The 22346-nt window shown below is 37.1% G+C and overlaps 1 protein-coding gene across 6 annotated transcripts in view; it reads left to right on the top strand.

Annotated features, from left to right (window-relative positions):
• STAG2 (stromal antigen 2) overlaps positions 1–12306 on the top strand; it is a 128962-nt gene extending 116656 nt beyond the window's left edge. For 4 of the 6 annotated variants that reach the window (XM_034649807.1, XM_034649808.1, XM_019802820.2 and 1 more), the window contains exons 30-34: positions 574–763; positions 854–964; positions 3949–4075; positions 4977–5054; positions 10373–10436. In XM_034649807.1, coding sequence (XP_034505698.1) covers positions 574–763; positions 854–964; positions 3949–4075; positions 4977–5054; positions 10373–10396 — 530 coding nt within the window. In that variant the 3' untranslated portion in view covers positions 10397–10436. Of the gene's footprint in view, positions 1–573; positions 764–853; positions 965–3948; positions 4076–4976; positions 5055–10372 lie in introns of all 6 variants that reach the window. The other 2 variants (XM_002922296.4, XM_034649809.1) reach the window with 2 other exon arrangements.
• The last annotated feature ends 10040 nt before the right edge of the window (positions 12307–22346 follow it).

Here is a 22346-nt window from a genome sequence, read left to right on the forward strand (position 1 = left end):
TGCTTCCCTTCCATAAAACCTTCGGCAGTAGTTCCTGCCACCTTAGCACAACTTATAAGACTTTCCGTAAATTGATTCCTGCCTCTGTATTCAGCCTTACCTTTTGCCACTTACCCTCGGAGTATCAAACTCTTAGTTTGAACCATATGAAATTGCCATTTTTGCAGGTCAAAAACTGCTGAATATCAGCAGATTGGTATGGTTCAGTCATTTTGGTTTCGTGCCTCAGTGTTTTTGCTTATGTTCTTCCCCCTGCCTGGAAAATGTCACGGTTTACACAGTATCTACTCTAATTAGAAGTCACTTTTGGGTAATTGGCTCTGATCCTTTTCATTGCTCCCATTCCACCTGTGCAGCCCTCTCTTGTAGCACTAGCACACTGTGTTGTCATTGCCTGTGTTTTCTTTGTCTCCAAGGTCAGGGATTGCACCTTACATACCTTGGTATCCCCCTGTTTCAAGCACTAGCATGTAAAAAGCAACCGGATATTTGTTGACCTGAACAGGTTTTAGTAGACATTTGGTTAGTCAAAATTAGTGACTGAACTTTATTGCTATTAATTTTCTCTTTTAGCTGAAGAAAGCAGTAGTAGTGACAGTATGTGGTTAAGCAGAGAGCAAACACTGCACACCCCAGTTATGATGCAGACACCACAACTCACCTCAACGATTATGAGAGAGCCCAAAAGATTACGACCTGAGGATAGCTTCATGAGTGTCTATCCAATGCAGACTGAACATCATCAGACTCCTCTTGATTATAAGTAAGTACATTTGATAATTTTCTATACTATAACTTTATTAATTACATAGAAAAAAGTTAAGTTAAAAGAAGAATAAAATTCTCCTTGAAGCACGCAGGTAACATGGATGTTAGCTCAAAGACAACACGAGGAAGCAAGGCAACAGCAGGAGAGAGCAGCAATGAGCTATGTTAAACTGCGAACTAATCTTCAGCATGCCATGTAAGTGAGAGTGCCTTATTGTCTGAGTCTAGGAAGTTCACTAATTCATTTTAACATATTTTAATGTGTGCCTTGCCTAAAAATTTCAGCAGACTCTCTAGAGTAAGCTGAAATAACCAAGGAACTAAAATTTGGTCTTTCCAACAGAAGAAAACTTTCAAAGTCAAATATTCACTAGTTAGCTAAAAGACCAATCTTAGGTTGATCTGTTGGAAAAGTTTAAATTTGAATCGTTCTTTATTTTGGTACACAGAATTATAGCTAAAAGTCCAGTTTTGTTACATCTTAATTGATTCCCCAGCTTAGTTCAGGCCCTCATCCCTCATCTGAACCATTGTATTAGCTTTCTAACTTGTTTTCTTCCCTCAAATCTCCCATTTATCCTCTCACCAAACTCCTCCCCTCACTCCCCACCACCACTCCATCATTCACACTGCCATCAAAAATGACTATTGTAGAATAAAAATCTGGTCATGTAACTCTTTGACTTAAACCTTCCCATGGCTCCCCATTGCCTATAGGATAAAGTCCAAACTCCTTAGCTCATGGCATGCAAGATCTTTCAAAACATGGCCCCTACCTATATTTTAGTATCCTATCCCCCATTTCTTGGCAGCTGGTGAAATCATTGTAAAAGAATAAGCTCAGGTGTCATCTTAAGTGAAGCTGTGGTGATGTATGCTCCTGTTAACACTATGTATATTTGTATTTCTTATAGCACTTACCACATTGTATTGTAATTATTTGTTGATGAATTTGTCCCTTTCTCTAGACTGTGAGCTCCTCAAGGGCAGGGACCCACTTTCATTGCCTGTTGGTGCTTGGCACATAAAAAGTGCTAAGTTAAATGTTCATTGAATGAATAAATGTCCAATGCAAAAAATTGTAGTTTAAGTTTTAAATACTTTGTTTTTTACTGGAATCTGTATGAGACTTTTATGAATCTTTATTAGCTTTGGCTGTAGAAGAGATGGCAGAAAAGCAGTCTTTAGATGATTGGTATAAAAAAGGGAACATATGATTCTGATTATTTAAGTTTTGGGTTTGAAAGCTTTGTATTTGTAACATAGTGTGGCATATGTTTTAATGTTGGGAGATAGTAATTGTTACCTTTTTAAAATTTATGTTTCATTTTGTTGGTTTTTAAATGAGAATTTCACCTGTTTTTCATAAGAAATGATCATTTACCACATGCGTGGTAACCTATTAAAATTTGCTTTAGTTATTTCTATACTGGTCTTATGAATCTCTACAGATAAAGTACACTCTATTACATGTATAGATTCTGATCGTAACTTGTCTCATATGGTCACCATCTATACTATGACTTGATTCTGCCTCTTATTCTCTGTTTCTGTGACTACATTCCCTGTGATATATCCTTATTTCATGCTGAATTCAACAAGCTAATTTCTTAGCATCCAACCAGTCACCAGTTCAACAATTCTACCATACAGTCATTTGGTCCTTACCTCACCCCTGAAAATTTTCCGCCAGTCCCTAAGATCTTTCATAACATCTCACTACTCAGTACCATTTATCATTATTCTTTTGTTTGTAGATTTTTAAATTTCCATTAGAGATAAACTTCCCCAGGTGACTATAAAAGATTATCCCATTTAAATGATCATTACCATAAGATTCGTTTGGTTGTTTGTGCCCTAAGTGGTCTGTTGCCTGACACTTTAAAATATTTTTGTTTTATAATGATTTTTCTGTAATGGTATCTGCTGTATAACTGAAAATATTTCCAAGTTATCTCTTTGTATTTTTATAGTTTATATTACACATATCTTCTACTCCGAATGAGATGCAGGATGGATTTCAGGTTTTCTGTAACATGGTCCACAAAGCACATACACTTCCTTCATAGTTGCCTCTACCAAATATACTGTCCAGAACTCTTAGAAAATGTCAACATATTTGTCCAGATAGCCTGGATTAAACATCATGTTTTGCTGTCTTTATATTATTTTTTAAAACTCAACATAGTGATGTGTAAATTGTAAGTAAAATTATTTATTTTGGTAGTGGTGGGAATCGTTAAATGAGTGAGAAAAGAAGGCAATATCGGCCAAACTGGGCAACTAATTACCTTTGATTTCACTATTAGGTTGATTCCTTCATGCTGATCTGGGCTAATTTGTGAATTTGAAGTTTGAGTTTATGGCTTATAATTATGTGATAACATACAGAATTTTCGGTCTTAAGTTTTTATTTTACTTTTCTACGTATGTCTTAGTTTTGAGTTTCATAGGACACAGAATCCAAGTTTCAGCATAAATGTTGCTCATTTCTTTCTGAAGCAGAATTAATCTCTTCTTTCAGTAATTTTTATAGAACTTGATATATTTCTCGTGATATTTGTCACATTTTATTACAATTAATTATCTCTGTTTTTCCATAGTAGACTGTGAGCTCCTTGAGGGCAGGAACCATGTCTTATTTATCTTTTTTTTTTTTTTTTGCTTGCATCCATAGGACATAAAAGAAGCCTGGCACATAGTAGGCACTGTGTAAATGAATGAGTGAGTGAGTGCCTGGTACAAATTAGGTACTGAGTGAATGATGGGTAAAATGAATATATATTAGTGAAAATATATGTATTCTGAAAATGTCATTTCTTTGGTCTCTGTTTTATATTTGTTTATTAATTTGTACCCTGCCTACTTTCAAAAAGGATTTGAGGTATCTTGTCTGTTCCCATGTGGGAAATTCTCATTGAACTTTTATATGGGGTATCAGAACTATCAAGCTAAATGTATTGAAGTAATGTAGAATAAACAACTCCTTAGCATTTTTAGACAAGTGAACATTGGGGTTTTGACATCATTGATGACATGATCAATGCCTAATCATTTTCCCTGACCTTTAATTTCATCATTTTCCATTACACTTCAATATAGAGAGCTACATAGTTGCTGCCAATATATTAATAGTCACAACATTGGTTCAGATCTTGACTTTGTTTTATATTTCTCTAGTCGGCGTGGTACAAGCCTAATGGAAGATGATGAAGAGCCGATTGTTGAAGATGTTATGATGTCCTCAGAAGGGAGGATTGAAGATCTTAACGAAGGAATGGATTTCGACACCATGGATATAGACTTGGTAAGAAACTTAATGATTTCTGTCAGATTTTCATTTAAAATCCTTTGGAAATTAAGTTAGAATTTGAGGAAATACCTGGCATGAAAAGTAAGTTTTGTAAAAAGATTAAATAGAATAGTCGCCAGGTATTTTGGTATATGAAAAGGGATTGAAGAGAGGGTGAGGTTGAAGAGGATGTTAGCTTAGTTTAAGATGGTAAATTTTCAGATTAATTTAGGAACGTATCAATTTAAAGAATACGTTTTGCTTTCTATTATACCAGGTATCATATCCACCTTATTTTCCATTTATTTGCCATTATCAAAACAATACATTAGTAACTTGATCCTACCCTATTATTGAGACAGATTTCCGTATTAAATATCACATATGAATAGGGCTTTATCATACATAAAATGCTGCTACGTATTTCATCTTGCCACATATATCATTCAACTTTGTGAGGTAGGTTGGGAGAATTGAGGATATTGAAACTTAAGACGATTAGCCCGTCCAAGGAGACAAAACTGAGGAAAGGTGAGACTTACTATAAGCTAGGTCTTCTGATTCTACTTCTTAGTGTACCATGCTGTATTCTCCTTAAAAGGAAGAAATAATTAAATATGGCTTCTCTTCAGAATAGTGTAATTTGGCACCTTTAAAGGAAAAATGATTTGAGAATGGCATTTTTAAAGTAAAACAAAAATGAGTTTTCTAGTTTTCATCTTTCAGAATAATGTTCTGTGAGTGATTTGCTTTTGTATTTTTATGCTTTCTGTAGTTTGAATATACAGTATTTGTAAGGTGCACTTGCAATTACATATGCCATGTGAACACTTAACAGTAATTTTAATATTTTCAGCTGCTGTCTGGTTTATAGATAAAGCGATTGTCAACTCCCTTCCTTTTTTTCCCCCCTTAGCCACCATCAAAGAACAGACGAGAAAGAACAGAACTGAAACCTGATTTCTTTGATCCAGCTTCAATTATGGATGAATCAGTACGTTCAATTTAAATGTACCCCATGATTGCAAAATCAAAAGTACAGGCAATCCCTAAATTTGAGATTGAAGAGCTGGGACAGTACTTTGAGAATGGATAAAAACAATTGGGCAGGAGAAAAAGAGGCAGGCAGGAGGGATTTCAGGAGGAGGGGAGGGGTGATTCAGTGGTGGTGACAGATTAAAAGTGCCTTTGAATCCCTGGCCAACTGGGACTTGAGTGTTAATGTTAAGGAATTTGGACTTGTAGGCTTGAGTTACCCATTGAAAGATTTTGAATGAGGGAGTGGCATGATCAGAATTGTGTTTCAGAAAGATTTCCTTGGCATTTATGGATGGATAGGATGAATGAGAAATCATAATCATAATATGAAGACATGATAAAAAACAGAACTTGAATGAAGGTTTGATAATAAAGAGAAGGTGGTTGAGATTACTGGTTATTATTAGGTATTGTCAGTTCTGTTTCTTAAGTACATCTCCTGTTTGTCCCCACTACCATACTGTCCCTGACAATAGCTTGGTACAGATAGTCTTCAGTTTTTACTTGGCCCATTGCAGTAGCCAGACAGTGATGATTTTATTCATTTTGAGTTCTGCCTAGCATAATAGGCGTTTAGTTTTATTTATTAGACTGATTTCGTTGCCGCAGCACTCCTTTAAAGCTCTTTTGGAGTCATCTTTCTAAAATGCAAATCTGGTTCTCTCCCCCATTACCATTAAGAAAAAAACTTTGGATTCTCAGTGTGGTGAACAAAGACTTTTGTGTTCTTGCTCTTTTGTGACTTAGCCTTGGCTTTTTCCTTCCATGTATCCTGCTCTCCAGCCATACCGAGTCTTACAGTTCTTCTCAGACGCACTAAACTCTTTCATGACACCATCACTTTGTATAAGCTTTTCTCTCTGCCAGAATTGTCTCTTTCCTTTTCCTTCTAGTGAATTCATCCTTGATAGTTCTGACACTCCCTGTGAAGTTTTTGCTGACCCTCCAGATAGATGCTTTAGTCTTGGCTCTCATAATACGTTATGTACATTTTTTATTTTGATAATTATCAGATCTGTGTAGTGAAATAGGATATTACATTTCCTCAATAGGCTGAATGCCAGGCAGTGATGATTTTATTCATTTTGAGTTCTGCCTAGCATAATAGGTGCTTAGTTTTATTTGTCAAATAAATAAACCAGTTAAGTCCCCTTCCATCTCACTTTTTAGTGTCTACCCGTTTGTGCTCCTTCCTCCCTAACACCTGCTACCTCGACTGACCATAAGCTGAGGCCTGCCTCCCATGCCCCAATTTCTACTATTCTCTCCTTGCCCTTCTTCACCTCATAATCTGCTTTCAGATAGTTCTTGGAAAAATTTGACAGACTAACTCACACCAACATATTCTATTAATAAGGCCAGTTATTTGAGCCAGAAGACACCATTTCGTAGAACAGCAGGTGTAGGAATCTTTGGATAAGCCACCCTGAGATCCTTTAAATCAGTGTTTCTTAGTCTCTGATGTGCCCATGAATCATCTGGAGATCTTATTAAAATGTAGATTCTGTGTCAGTAGGGCTGGAGTGTGGTCTGAGATTCTGCGTCTAGCAAGTGCTGTGGACGCTTCAGATCTGCTCAGTAGCATAAGTGAGCTAGGCCTACTCGTAAGTCTATAGTTTACATGCATATTGAAGTATATGGTTCCCTGATAATCTGGGAGTATGTATCTTCCAGTTTGTTAGAGAAAACTGTGAAGGTCATGACTGTGATGGGGAGTAAAAGAATCTCTTTAAGCAGGTATAATGAAATGCATTAATTCAACAATGTATTGAGCTGGAATTTGGTGCTAAAATGAGTTTGATGCTCTCCCTGCCCTCTAGGAGTTTGTATTCTAGTTCACCTTGACTATCTCTTTGAAATGAAAGGAGTGGAAGCTAGTATTTGAGAGATTAATGTGCCTGATGCTGTGCGGGGCATGATTTAGTAGGATCCTCTCTCTTAGCAACCTTCTGAGAAAGATGGTAGGATCTCACTTTTACACTTAAGCACACTTGGGGCTGAAGAAGTGGTTGATTGAGTTGTTCAGTTTTACAACTCTAGTGTCAGAGTAGGAATTTGATCTGAATTCCTTTTGATTTAAAAATCTCATGCTGTCCCTGCTGTTGTACTTCCAGAGCTAAAATCAGACCTCATTTACACGAAACACTAAGAAAAGTAATTTAGAAATTGAAATGATTAACTGTAGTCAGAATCGATAAGGGCAGTTAGAGATCTCTTTATTTTTTTTATGGGTTCACCTAAAGTCAGGAAAACTTTAGGCATTTGTTTCTTTAGTCACTTAGTAGATTTGCAAAAAGGTGTTCTTCAGATTACTAAAATAATGAAACAGCGATGTAAATTGCGTGTATATTTTTGACAGCATTTAGAGAAAACGACAATCTAAGTGAGGCCAAAGATAAGGACCTAATAATTACTTGTTATTTATAGAGTTTTTTGGGCATTCTCCTGTGTATTGAAAATGTTATAACTAAGATGATAGTAGTTTAGCTGCTTCTACTAAAATTAGGAAAATGAACACATGCATCTATTCCTGTAGTTTTATAGTATTACCACATGATGGCAGCAGTCACATAACTGAGTGCCCAGTAATCTTTCAAGGTTCCAGTATCTTGAGAACTCTTTGACCATATATGTGTGTTTATTTACATTTATTTATATCTGTGTTTAGGTTAACATATATTTAAGTTAGTACTAGTTTATTTTAAAATATACATCAAACTTTAACTCCTGTTGTCTCAACAATAACTTAAGAAATAGAGTAACGGAAGTTTTCAAATGTAAAAATCTGTGTTTGCTTTTATATAGTAGCCTACATCTGTTTTAACTCAAGCCTGTGATAAGTGAGTCATCAAGACAATAGCAAAATTGGGACTTAAATTCTTTTGTACCCAGTTCTAGGTCTTGTTCTAAGTGAAATAACGCAAAACATCCTAGTATAGATGCTTTAAGTCATTACTAAATCTAAATATATCTTTTGTAGCACGATATCCACATGATTCAGAAGTGGTAGTATAAAAACTCTGAGAAGCTCAGTTTTGGGTTACATACACGCATGATTGTAGATTTATGGTTTAGTGAATTTTTTTTTAATATTATATTTATTTATTTGACAGAGAGAGAGGGAACACAGGCAGGGGGAGTGGGAGAGGAAGAAGCAGGCTCCCAGCAGAGGAGCCTGACATGGGGCTCGATCCCATAACGCCAGGATCACGCCCTGAGCCAAAGGCAGACGCTTAACGACTGCACCACCCAGGCGCCCCTTAGTGAGTTTTATATCTGGAAACAATACTGGTTTATTTAACCGTGCCAATCATCACTTTCTGCTTCTAGTGGGCCAGTATTGCCACAACACACTAAAGCTTGCTATTTATACTTTAAATATATGCTTAAGCATTTATTAATGTTAACACCAGAAACAGGTGTGTAGTTTATTAGCACAAAAAGAGTGTCATTGATGCCATTCTTGTATGTTGATTCTCATATTAGAATTATCTGTAGTATAAACTTGGTAAAAGAAGAGTTTAGTCTAATGGAGCTAATTTTATGTTCTAGTAGAAGAATCTACTTACAACCTAGTCTGTACAAAAACAGAGAAAAAAAGCTATTCACGTGATTTCTAGTTAGGCGCTCTGAAAAGTTTATCTTCATGCCGCACTCTACACTAAGAGTTGCCAGCTAAGAGTTTATCCTTTTATTCATCATCAGACCTTTCCTTACTCAGGGTCACAGCATATTATGGCTAGAAGGGACCTTTAAACATGATCTGGCTTGTTTGGGGGAAATATTTCCTAACCATCCAGTCTCTGACTCTAACCAAAAAGGGAGAACCCTGAACTTTATTAGAGGGTGGGGGAGAACAAGGGGTCAGTAGTGGTTTGCTGGTCTGAATATACTCACGTTCTTCGGATCAGAACAATTCCTGAGTTTTGTGACTTGTTAAAATGAGACCTCATTTACAAATAAGAGCCCTTCACAATCCCAGTCTTAGCTCATTACCTCTGGCTTTAAAATCAGTTCTTAGGGGCGCCTGGGTGGCACAGCAGTTAAGCGTCTGCCTTCGGCTCAGGGCGTGATCCCGGCGTTATGGGATCGAGCCCCACATCAGGTTCCTCTGCTATGAGCCTGCTTCTTCCTCTCCCACTCCCCCTGCTTGTGTTCCCTCTCTCGCTGGCTGTCTCTATCTCTGTCGAATAAAATAAATAAAATCTTTAAAAATAAATAAATAAATAAATAAATAAATAAAAATAAAATCAGTTCTTACTAGCTCATCATAGTATTTTAAAATATTACTTAATTATCATAGTAAGTGCTGGAATTTTAATTGAATAGACTAACTTTTAGTATATACAGCTAAAAGTTATGTCTTGTTTTTGTCTGATGAACAAAGGGGAGTTGCTCCATTCATCTCTGCTTTTAATTTTTTAAGTCAGCGACAGGTAATTATTAGATTTTACCCTTCTTTTACCAACTGGAATGGTATGAAAAATTATCAGTGTAAGTTACTTTGCCCAGATTTCACCTTACGTAATGAATTCCTTAAAATTTATAGTTCTCTTTATTCACTAAGGCTAGATTTTCTGAATTTTCTACATGCTTGTATTGTTCTTGGATATTTTTGGTCTACATGTTTAAATGCCCTTTTATTTATTTTTTTTAATGTTTTTTTATTTTGTTAGTCACCATACAGTACATCCCTGGTTTCTGATGTAAAGTTCGATGATTCATTAGTTGCGTATAACACCCAGTGCACCATGCAATACGTGCCCTCCTTACTACCCATCACCAGTCTATCCCATTCCCCCACCCGCTTCCCCTCTGAAGCCCTCAGTTTGTTTAAGCTATACCCACTCCACAGGGCAAATGACCAAGTTTGCAAGACATTCTTAATCTTTTTCCATTGAGCCTGTGCCAGAAGTATATGTTAAGAAGTACATACATTTGTTCATTCAACAAATGTCAAGTAGCTGTGTTAAGGGCATTATCTAGTCATCAGGGGTGTGAATAAACATGTAAATGAGACATGGTCCCTGCTCTTAGTTACATTTGTGGGGTAAGTAGCATCTTGATTAGGCCTGATGTTGTTACTTCATTACATATTCATGGTAATTTTAATTTTAGAATTATATATCTGAAGGGAGGGGGATTTTTCAGTGGTTTTATTAGCATATTATTAAACTTCATGTTAACAAATATTAAGGTAACATTTACAAATACATTTTACAAAGAAATGAATGACAATTTTAACAAGATTTTTTTTTTCTTCTCTCTCATTAGGTTCTTGGGGTGTCAATGTTTTAATACCAGTACTCAATTAAATCTGTGGTGAAGTCATTTTCTAAGTGGAAGAAGAAGTTTTAAAATAAAGTGTGGTAGATACAGTGAAATTCTGTACAGATTTTTCTCTAAGGAGAATATGACATGCTTACGCTTACCAAGATCAAGTGCATTGAGGGGCAGTTTTGTTTGCCTGAAAAAAGTAAAGGACAAGTAAACAATTTGATGATAAGCTACAGTTTTTCTTAGAAAGTAAATATTTTATTTATGCGCTGTTAGTTGGCTTTTGAATCAATTATTTCATGCTTTTTTTAAAGAAAATATAACAATCTAAAGAGGCATTTGGTACAGACATGAATCCTCTCACATTTATTTACTGGGTGTACTAAGTAATGATGACCTCTGCTGGATTTCTGTTTACATCCAAGAAACAAAGTTAAGGATGAATTTATTCCCCTGCCCTGAAATTATAGGATAGAATTGTTTTTAGCATTCTAAATTTAAATGCTTAAAACATCAATCAACAAAGCTTTCTTTTAAATATTGTAATTGTGGAGAAAAGTAAACTTATAAGCAGAACTTTTACAATTTTTTCATCTAAAATGTATTTTAAGATATTTTTAAAATCCAAGAGCTTCTCTATACTTTTCAGAAATAATCCAGATGCAGTGAACTGCCAGAAGGTAACCAGTCTCAAACATGCTTATTCCATTATCAACCCTGAAAGTTTGCTTGTCCTTTAAGATAAAAATGTAATGTTGTGATATTCCTTCCAGTAGTGCCACTGTATTTTGTCTCCAAATAAAAGAAGCTTATTGTAGTATGTTTGCAGAAAAATTCTAAACAAAAATTATACAGCTTATTAGAGTGTGGGAATAGGGATCTAAATTTTAAATAAAATTATATATATATATAAATTGGTGCTGATTTTATAATTGCGCAGTTTGTTTAGTTTTTTCTTACTTTTAAATTCCAACTTAAAATTATGAGGTTTCAGAAATATATTGAAAGTTTAACAATGTTTAAAAATAGAAAAGCATGAGTGTTCATGCTTTAAAATGATTTTTAAATTTGTATTTTATATTGTTTTATCTATCTGTCTTTGCAAGCAGTCTTCAGGTTAAAGATACTTCTAACAGGTTACAGTACATTTCCTCTGTATGTAAATTAGATGGGATAATAGAATTCATAACCCATAATATTCTTTGAAAGCTAAGCTTTAAACTTCATTTTATGTCCTTTCACAAATAAATTAGTTTAAAACAGAAAGTGGCTACTTGCCATTTTGACATCAACTCATTTTGCGAGGCTTAGGCAGCTAGACATCGTTTAAAACAAAATATTAACTTATATTACATGTATATCTATCTTTTGTCAGTCGTCTCTCAGTTCTTGAGGTATATTATTTTAATCATTCCATGCCTTAATATGCTTGCAATACAAGAATATCTTCAAATGGGTGAATACCAAAAGGCTTTCAGTTCTTAGAGTCAGAAATCAACAAGCATTGGGCTGTGGTAGCCAAAAACCATAGGTTAGCTAAAAGGTCATGATACAGTACAATTGTTTTGTTAAATCATGGTTAATAACAAATGAAATGAGACTTGTCTAACAGATTTTCCATCTACAAATATTGTTATGTGCAAAAAGTACTGCCTATGTTGTTTTTCACACCACTGCATTTACTAGAACTGCTGAGAGGACTGTATATATGATTTTAAACCTAAGTTGATTTTTTTTTCTCGCTCTTGAAAGGAGTATTTCTTTGTGAAAGCAGTTCTTACAGCTTTGTTTTCAACCAGCTAAAAATGTTTTATATATTACTCTAACCTGTTGTCCTCCACATTCTATTGTCCTAATTGTACTGTTTTCTGATTTGTATTTATGTCTTGAGACAGTAACTTTTTGAATAAAAATAAACCTACAGTATGTTGTATGTTTTATCTTTTATAATTAAAGGAGGGAGGGTGGCTATGAATGGTTTAGAAAACATATCTCTTATCACAGCTTTTAACAGGTTTGGGTGGGGATAATTTATAGAAAACATTGCCATTTTATATTTTTAATAAATCATATGTATTTTTAAATGAGACTAAATCCCTAATTGGGTTATTACTTTTTTTTTTTTAAGATTTTTTTTTTATTTGACAGCCAGCCAGCGAGAGAGGGAACAGAACATAAGCAGGGGGAGTGGGAGAGGAAGAAGCAGGCTCCCAGTGGAGGAGCCTGATGCAGGGCTCGATCCCAGAACGCTGGGATCACACCCTGGGCCAAAGGCAGAAGCTTAGCGACTGAGCCACCCAGGCGCCCTGGGTTATTACTTTAAAAGAGAAACCTGCAACCATTATTACTTCAATTTGTATCTGGTATGGGTTATACACTCTTTAAAACGTCTACATTGTTCATCCAGGATACATTTGAGTGCCTACTATGTGCTAGGCATGTGTTGAAGATCTAACAGTGAACAAAACAGATAAGGTTCCTCCCTCATAGATCTAGTGGAATAAACAAAATATTTAAACTTGCAAGGAATGTTAAGGAAATTAGCAGTGTGTGCGGAGCTAGAGAATGAGCGTGTGTGTGTGTGTGTGTGTGTGTGTGTGTGTGTGTGTGTAAAAACTCCCTTAGACAAGGGGCTCATGTTTGGAGGTGAGTGAAAGCCAACTTTTGAAAAAGCACTTCCTAATTGACAAAAAACAAAACTTTTGTCTTCAACGCGTCAAGATTTGCATTGTACTCTTAGAAAAGGCTTCATATCCTTTTAACACTAGCACATTGGTTAGTCTAGTTTGTAGATCATATTATAAGACCAGTCTTCTGTCATTGGTGATTCAGAAGTAAGCATATTAAATGATAGCTATTAGCTGGGGTACGGTTTTAAGTGGCTTACATGCAGTAATTTATTAAACATCATGACAGGTGATACAAGTTGTTATTATCATCCCCCCCATCCTGCCACCTTTTTCCAAATCAGGAGGCAGAGACGAAAATGAAACACAGGAAATTAAAATCCATTGGGCAAGGGATATATGGCTAGTAAGTGATGGGAGTTGGCACTGAAGTCTAGGCATTCTGGCTACAGTAAGTCCCAAGAGCTTTTGAAACTATTTCATACATAAGGATAACATAGATAATTGCTTAACATAGAATAGCAAATTATTTATTGTGCGTGCCATGGTGAGGAAATGGAGCATCTTTAAGGAGTCCAGCTGGCTATGTAACTGAGTGGTGTGAAGTGGTGTGAAGGACATTGTCCTCAATATCACTACCCAGCTGGCTTCTGTAGAGAGTATAAATTAAATCTGAGCCCTGAGCCTATGAATAGTTGCCAGTTGATAGTTTTTAAAAGTTGAGGGACTAGGAAAGAAGAGGATAACCCAGAAGAGAGGTCTTCAATATCCTGCCTCAAAGGGAACTTGTAAGGATTCACATGAGTGAGTTCCAGGTCAGATAGATTATTCTGGTAGCTGTAATGACTCAGCCAAAGAAAACGAGCCAGTGAAGAACAAGGCTTTTGGTTATGAGGAAACTAGGTGATGACCGTCACTAAATACCACTTCAGCAAATCTTATGTCTACTGTGTATCTGGCCTTGTGTTGCTAAGCAAAGCCCAATAAGACAGACTTTGTTGTCAAGTTGTTTACAGTTCTGGGGGCTTGGGCTACAGATGCGAAACTAATAAAATGAAGTACATTCAATGTTTTTATTGGGTGTTCTGGGACCCCAGAGGAGGGGCACTAACTGTGGGTGTGCTCTGGGAGGAGTGTTCCTATAAGGCTGTCACTTTAGGTTTCTTTTCCCCAACATTTTATTATTAAAGTTTTCACACAGCAAGACTGAATTTTACAGTGAATGTATTTTACTGTACTTGCTTTACCACATATCCATCTATCAATATGTCTCATTTTAAAAATTTACTTCAAAGTAGGGGCGCCTGGGTTGGCTCAGTCAGTTAAGTGTCCCAACTCTTGATTTCAGCTTAGGTCTTGATCTCAGGGTTGTGAGTTCAAGCCCTGTGCTGGGTTTCACACCGGGTGTGAAGCCTACTTAAAAAAAATAAAATTTATTTCAAAGTAAATTGCAAACATGGATCCACCATTTAAATATTTAGCATGCCTATCATAGGAGTTTAATATTTGTTTACCATTTTTCCTTTTGCTGTAAAATATGTATGAAATACTGTGAGTATATATTTGCCAAGTTTTAACAAATGCTTAACAGCTGTTTAACCCAAATCCCTATCAAAAATGATGGTAATAGTAATGAACATTACCATCAATCCAAAAAGTTCCTCTATGCTCCTTATCAACCAATCCCTGCTTCCATCCCTTCTAGAGGCAACAACTGTTTTCTTTCCACCACAGATCAAATTTGGTCATGCTAGAACTTGATATGAATGGAATTACACAGTACGTATTTTTGTGCAAAATCTTAGTATGTTTTTGGGATTTATCCATGTTGTATGTATCCAGCTTGTTCAGTAGTTGGTGAACACTGGGATTGTTTCCACCTTTTGGCTCTTAGGAATAAAGCTACTACTTGAGTTGAATTTTAAAAGCTGAGAGGTGGGCTAGGTGAAATGGGATGGCATGACCAAGGCTGAGAATTCCAGGCCAAGGCCACAGCATAAATGTCATCGATGTAAGAACTATTCAGTAACTGTTAAGGGTGGGCGGGGCAAGACTGGAAGATAGTTGGCCATCGACTACCTCGTATCAGCTTTAAAAAATGAAAAAGTGTGTTCACAACCCTTACCTTTGTAATGGTGTTACATGCAATGTTCTCAGAATTGGTAGATACCCAAAGTAGTCAGTAGAGTGCCTTTATGAGTTAGGATAAATCGATTTGTTTACTAAAATGGATGTTTGAGTCACATTGGCCTTATTCTACCATTGAGAAATATAGTACTTTTCATACAGTTCATCAGTTATGTGGTTGTATTAAAAATGAGTTGTAAATTCTTGAAAAGTAGGTTGCTCAATTGAAATCAGTTTTGAGGGGCTGATAGTACAAACTTAAAGGGAAAGGTCAGCTACAGGGCACCTGGGTGGCTCAGTTGGTTAAGCATCCGACCATTTCAGCTCCGGTCATGATCTCAGGGTGGTGAGGTCAAGCCCTGCTTTGGGCTCAGTGCTGGGTGTGGAGCCTGCTTAAGATTCTCTCTCTCTCTTCCTCTCCCTCTGCCCCTCCTTCCCCTCCCTGTGTGCTGGCTCACTCTCAAAAAAAAAAAAAGTCAGCTACAGTAAGTTTACTTGCTTTTGAATTTACCTTATTTACCCTCTGCCATCTTAAGCATGAGAAGTTTAGTGAATCTTTGGCAAGCTAGCTTTTAAATAATTTTATAGTACTTGTGGCAAAATTATAAGAAATTTGAAGAAATAGTATTTTTTGGGCGTTTACTGTGTGCTGAACACTTCAAGGTGCTTCACTGATAGTTAATTCTTGCTCTGAATTTATAGTTGATAGTGTACACATTTCACAGGTGAAGACACTGATGCACGTGTTAAGTCAACTTGCCTAAGGGTGCATAACTCGTAAGTGACGGAGCCTAGATTTGAACCCAGGTCACCTGACTTCCCAGTCCATGATTTTAACCGCCCCACTTCATCTTTGTGCTAGTAAATGTACCCACCTACTTGCCTTGGTAGTGTGACATACAACATTTCCTTTTGGTAGGTGGATAAGCTGTCGCTGTATATGAGACATCGGGTTCCCCTCTTACCTCCCCTGCATTATTAATTTTCCCCTCAACTGGGTCATTCCTTGCAACATAAAAACATCTTTCATCTTCAAAACTAGGGGGAAAAACACTCCTTGACTAAACCTCTCCTTCTAGTCACTGTTCCATTTCTCTTTCTTCGCTGCCTGGATTCCTCCTTCTCCCATTCTCTCTTGTATACACTCCAATCCAGCCTTCATTCCTAGCACGCCACAAACTCTTCAGTGTCCCAATGACCTGCATTTTGCCAAATTTTCTTACCAGTATTATTCTCTCTAACCTGTCTATAGAACTAGTTTTCCTCCTCCAAATCACTGCCTTCCCTCTGCCTCAGGCTAACCCACTGATGGCAGGTTGAATGTTGTGCCCTTTTGGTGGAGTTCTAGGGATGCCCTTTTTTTGGCTGCCATCACAGGGAACTGACAGAGGGATATTTCCATGGGGCTTTCCCAAAGCCTGCACAAGAGTAAATGAACTTGTAACTGCTATATTTAGTCCCTAACCTCCATAGCTGTCAGAGTTTGGCTTATGCCACATGGAAATTTCCCTGTGATTTCCTGGCTTTCTGTGTTAGTGGGAACAACCAATTTCATCATCTTCCCCTCCTTTGCAAATGGTTTTGGTAGTGAATTGAGAGAAGATTGGATGAGGTGTTAAAATTAAGCTTGGAGCAAAAGGGTGGCACTCAATTTCATGCCTGCCAAAACTTGTTTGGGTCAGATTCACATTTTCCAACTCTAAAATCTCTTGGGACCAGTGTCCTTTGTATCAAGTCTCAGCGTAAGTGTAGACACATTTAAACCAGCCCTTCCATAGCGTTTAAAGGTTTATCCAACATGTTCTTAGGATTTTAGCACCTTCAAAGTCCTTTTATTAAAAATGTCTGCTTTGAAAGTCTCAGGGCCTCTGTATGCAGAAGGCTCAGCTGTTGTAAGAGGAGACTTAATAGCAGTTCAGTGACTTAATACATTTATTTATTTCTCCCTCTGGTAGCAATTCAGGACAACTCTTCCAAATTGTCAGGTGCCTTTTCTCTATATAGTTGTTGAGAGACACTGGCTAATGGAAAGCAACTCTGCCATCTTTAACACATTATCTTCCAAGGTTGTTTGGTCATCACGATTCTAGCCCACAGGATGTGGGGAAACATCATGGAGGGGTGCATGTGGGAGGTTTTCATAGGCCAGGCCTGAAAATGGTATCTATCACTTTTGTTCACATTCCTTTGAAGTGAATTTAGTTATATGGCCACACCTAACTTGCTTGGGGGTCGGGGAAACGCAGCTTAGTCATATGTCCAGGGCGAAGGGAAGAATGGAGAGCACTGGTAGACCATTGGCAGTCTCTGCCTCAGTCTTTCCCCTTTTGCCATCCATGTATATCCATCTTGCAGTTCTTAGGACATACTTGCCTCCTCCCTCAAGGGAAACAACCTGAAGTCCTATCCCAGTTACTACATGCAGCTCCAAGTCCAATTTCTCTGGGTTATGTTCAGTCTTCTCCATCAAGTCCAAATACAAATATCCTCTGACACCTGTATAGAAATGTGAAGCATGGATAGGTGAGTCCTTGTCACATTCAGAAAAGAGAAGGGTGGGAAATGTAGCAGTCACTTGGTCCATAGGAAACCAGCTAGATGGAAATTGTGAAGACTTCCTACCCTGGCAGTGAAAGTCCTTTGGTCAGGTTCTGGTTCTGCTCTCTGGATGGATTTCCTTATCTTTTGTCTTCCTTATCCTCCCTCTGGCAGCTTTTTCTTGTCCATTATCAACATGGCCTCCTCTGAATTGGACAACGATAGTTTATTTTGTTTGAAAGCATCCCTCTTTCAGATACTTGATCTGTATTAGTCGGTGCAGAGTACACTGCTGTTACAAGACCTCCCCATGGCTGATATACAGTGGCTTGTGTAGGAGAGGCTTTTCTCTGCCTTTCTGCAGTTCAAGTTAGCTGATCTAGGTTAGGGAGTCGCTCCTCTTTGTGGTTATCCGGGCTGACAGTGGGAAGTTCTGTCGTTTTTTTAAAAGATTTTATTTATTTATTTGACAGCACGAGCAGGGGGAGCAGGGGAGGGAGAAGCAGGCTCCCCGCTGAGCAGGAAGCCCGATGTGTGACTCCATCCCAGGACCCTGGGATCATGACCTGAGCTGAAGACAGACGCGTCACCGACTGAACCACCCAAGCACCAAAGTTCTATCATTTTTCAAAACTATTTTGTTCAGGAGGCATATCACTTACTAGAGTCCAATATTTACAGGTTTTTTGGTGTAAGTTTTATATATTAAATATTTTATTTTGAAATAATGTCAGACTTACAGAAATGTTGCAAGAATTAGTACAAAGAAGTCTTGTATACCCTGTATCCATATTTTTTAAACGTTAACGTTTTACCATATTTTATCATTCTCTTTCAATGTACACAGATTTTTTTCTGAAAAGTTTAGATGTTGCAGACACGATGCCCTGTTAGCTCTAAGTAATACGTATTTCCTTAAATACAAGGATATTCACTTACATAACCACAGTACAATTAACGAAATCAAGAAACTAACATTGACACACTATTATTTAATCTGCAGACTTTATTTAAATTTTTCCTATCCAACTAATGTTCTTTATATCAAGAAAAGAAAAATATCTGGTCCGGGAACTAATTCATGATGACATATTGCATTTAATTGTCATGTCTCTTCATTCTCTGTTAATCCAGAGATATCGCTAATCTTTGTCTTTTATAACATGGACATTTTTGAAGAGTACAGGCCAGTCATTTTGAGGATAACTGATATTTTTATGATGCTAAGTTGTTCTATTCAAGAACAGGGATGATCTTTCCATTTGTTCAACTCTATTTTGTGTCTTTCAGGAGAGTTTAAAATTTCCCTCACAGAGGATTGGCACATTTCTTATTAGGTCTGTTTCTAAGTACTTTACCTTCATTATTGCAATTTGAATGGAATTTTTCTCTACCATTATCTTCTCTGATTATTTCTTCCATATATGAAGGATATTGACTTCTGTATCTTAATTTTATATTCTGATTCCAACCTGGATAAGATGGTGTTGGAACAACTGGATGACCATATGAAAAAAAAACGAACCTCAACCCCTGTCTTACACTATGCACAAAATCAACCTGTGATGGATTATAGATCTAAAGCTTCTATAAGAAAACATAGGAGGAATATCTTCATGATTTGAAAGTAGACAAAGGTTTCTTAAGGCATAGATAACAATATCTACAATATCAAAGAAAAAATTGATAAAATAGGCTCTCAAAATTTAAAATTTCTGCTAATGAAATGACACCATTAAGAAAATATATAGGCAAGGGGCGCCTGGGTGGCACAGTGGTTAAGCGTCTGCCTTCGGCTCAGGGCGTGATCCCGGCGTTATGGGATCGAGCCCCACGTCAGGCTCCTCCGCTATGAGCCTGCTTCTTCCTCTCCCACTCCCCCTGTTTGTGTTCCCTCTCTCACTGGCTGTCTCTATCTCTGTCGAATAAATAAATAAAATCTTTAAAAAAAAAAAAAAAAAGAAAAAAAAAGAAAATATATAGGCAAGCCATAGACTGGGGGAAAGTATTCACAAAACATATATCTGAGAAAAGACTGGTACCCAGGATGAATAAAAAACTCCAGGGGTGCCTGGCTGGCTCAGTCGGTAGAACATACACAACCCTTAATCTCGGGGTTGTGAGTTTGAGCCCCATGTTGGGCACAGAGATACTTAAAAAAACAAACAAACCCTGACAACTCAATGAAATAAATAAATACCTATAAAAATGGGAAAGAGATTTGAACACATGCTTTGCAGTGGAAGATAAGCAGAAAATAGACCCATGAAAAACATGTTCTGTACTCTTCATCGTGAGGGAAATGCAAATTAAAACAAGAATGAGATACCACTACACACCTACCAGAATGGCTAAAATCAAAAAGGCTGATGACACAAAATATTGGCAAGGATGTGGAACAAGTGAAACTCTAATATTTTGTTTTGGATAAAGGTCTGGCAGTTTCTTAGGAAACTAAACATATACTTGCCCTGTGATCTAGCAATTCCACTCATGGCTGTGCACCCAAGAGAAGTAAAAGCATATGCTCATAAGAAGACTTGTACAATCATGTTCACAGCAGCTTTATTGATAATAGCCCCAAACTGGAAATAGCCCAAGTTCTATCAACAGGAGAATGGATAAGTAAACCAAGGTATAGTTATACAATGGAATATTACTCAGCAATAAAAAGGAATAGTGGAAAAAATCCTAACGGTTATTTGCCTCTGGTGTGTAGAAGCCAAAATTGACTGGAAAGTGACACAGCTTTGTCCTGTGTAACTCAAACCCTCAGACTTAAGATACGTGCATTTCATATCATTTATATTTTACCTAATGACAAAAACCATAAACAAATATTTAATTCTAGTTAATATTTATACTGAAGTGTTTAAGTGTGAAATGTATTGCTATCTTTAACTGATTTCAAAATGTATCAAAAATAGGATCGATTCAGGATGCCTGGGTGGTTCAGTCAGTTATGGGTCTGCCTTCAGCTCAGGTCACAATCTCTGGGATCGAGCTCCTTGCTCGGTGGGGAGCCTGCTTCTCCCTCTGCCTGCTGCTCCCCTGCTTGTCCTCTCTCTCTCTGACAAATAAATAAATAAAATCCTAAAAAAATTGGATCAATTCATGGATGAGAGGGATAGATGAATGGATATGTGTAGTTAAAATGTTAGTTGTAGACTCCAGGTGGTGGGTATATGAGTGTTCACTCTGGAAAACTTTGTGTTTGAAAATCTCCAGAGAAAAATGCTGAAAAGGAAGGAATGAGAGGAGAGAGGAAGAGAAAGAAAAGAAAGATCACTTTATCCCTAGCTTTTAAGAAAAAAGGATGTGTTCTGTGGAAACAGGGAATGCTAACAACCTGTTCCTAGTATCAAACAGACTGAGGTAGCTGACTGATCATACACAGACAGTATATGCTTTTGGAAAACAATTTACCCTTGTTTAAAAAGTATGTACAGGTGTGGGGCACCTGGGTGGCTCAGCTGGTTAAGTGGCCGACTCTTGGTTTCGGCTCAGATCATAACCTCAGGGTCATGGGATCAAGCTCCATGTCAGGCTCCAAGCTCAGCATGGAGTCTGCTTGAGATTCTCTCCCTCTGCCCCCCACCCCACTTGGGCGTGCTCTCTCTCTTTCTGAAATGAATAAGTAAAAGTGTGTACAGTTGTAATTCAAGAGCTTAGCCAACAACAGCAAGAAGAACAACACTGCTGGCTTATTCACTTCCCCTATGGCAGAACTCCTCACTTAAATGAGCACAATCTGTTTAAATAAGATTTTTGCCTTGTTAAGTAATTGGTAGTGTGGCTGCATTCAGAAAGCTATTTAATTTTTGTGACTTATCATAGAATGGCAGAATTGGAAGGAACCTCAGACATTTCTAATACAACTGACTTCACTCTACACAGATGGAAACATACCCAAGGACTAACAAAGGAGGTTAAAGGCAGACCTAAGTGTTTTGACTGCCTGTCTCTAATTTTCCTCACTCCCAGGGGTTTTCCAACATCTTAGCAGAAGTATTTCATGAAATGAAACAGTACACAGAACTCCTTCTTATAGGCAAAAATAAAAATAGCAAATGAGTTCCCATAGGTAGTATAATCTCCATTGTTTGCTAAAAAAATATTTAACTGAAGACCTCTAATGTTTGTAGGAGCTCATTTTGGAAAATGTAGATAAAGGTAAAAGGATTTTTTTGTGTCTTGGTAACATAATTTTATACCTTGGCCTTGAAGGCAATTATTTAAATTTAAGAGGGATCATGTATGGTTCCCTTTTGCCCAACTGACTTCTGGTTTGCTTTCTCTCAATATTCAAGACCTTGTTTCTGTTCGGCCATGACTTTTGAGTGGGCTAAATGGCCACTAATATTTATACCCCATTTTGTTCAAAATAAGACAATACAACAATATAAAACTAAGCAAGTAATCAGGACAAAAGATAACTAAAAGTAAAAACTCAGTCAGTTGTGAGGACCTGTATACCTGCTAGGAGTGGGCAATAAATTTGTTCCTGAGCTTTCTAAAGGTAAACAACAAAAGTTAAAAAAAAATGATTATAGGATTCACAGTATCCCCAAGCACATAAAAAACCCCCAGTTTTTCAGATTAAGCCCAGCTCTTATGAATCTCGTACATAGGATCCTGAGCAATGGAAGGAAGAACAGCAAGGAAAACTTCCCATTTCT

The sequence above is a fragment of the Ailuropoda melanoleuca genome, chromosome X, assembly GCF_002007445.2.
Source record: "Ailuropoda melanoleuca isolate Jingjing chromosome X, ASM200744v2, whole genome shotgun sequence".
NCBI classification, from domain to species: Eukaryota; Metazoa; Chordata; class Mammalia; order Carnivora; family Ursidae; genus Ailuropoda; species Ailuropoda melanoleuca.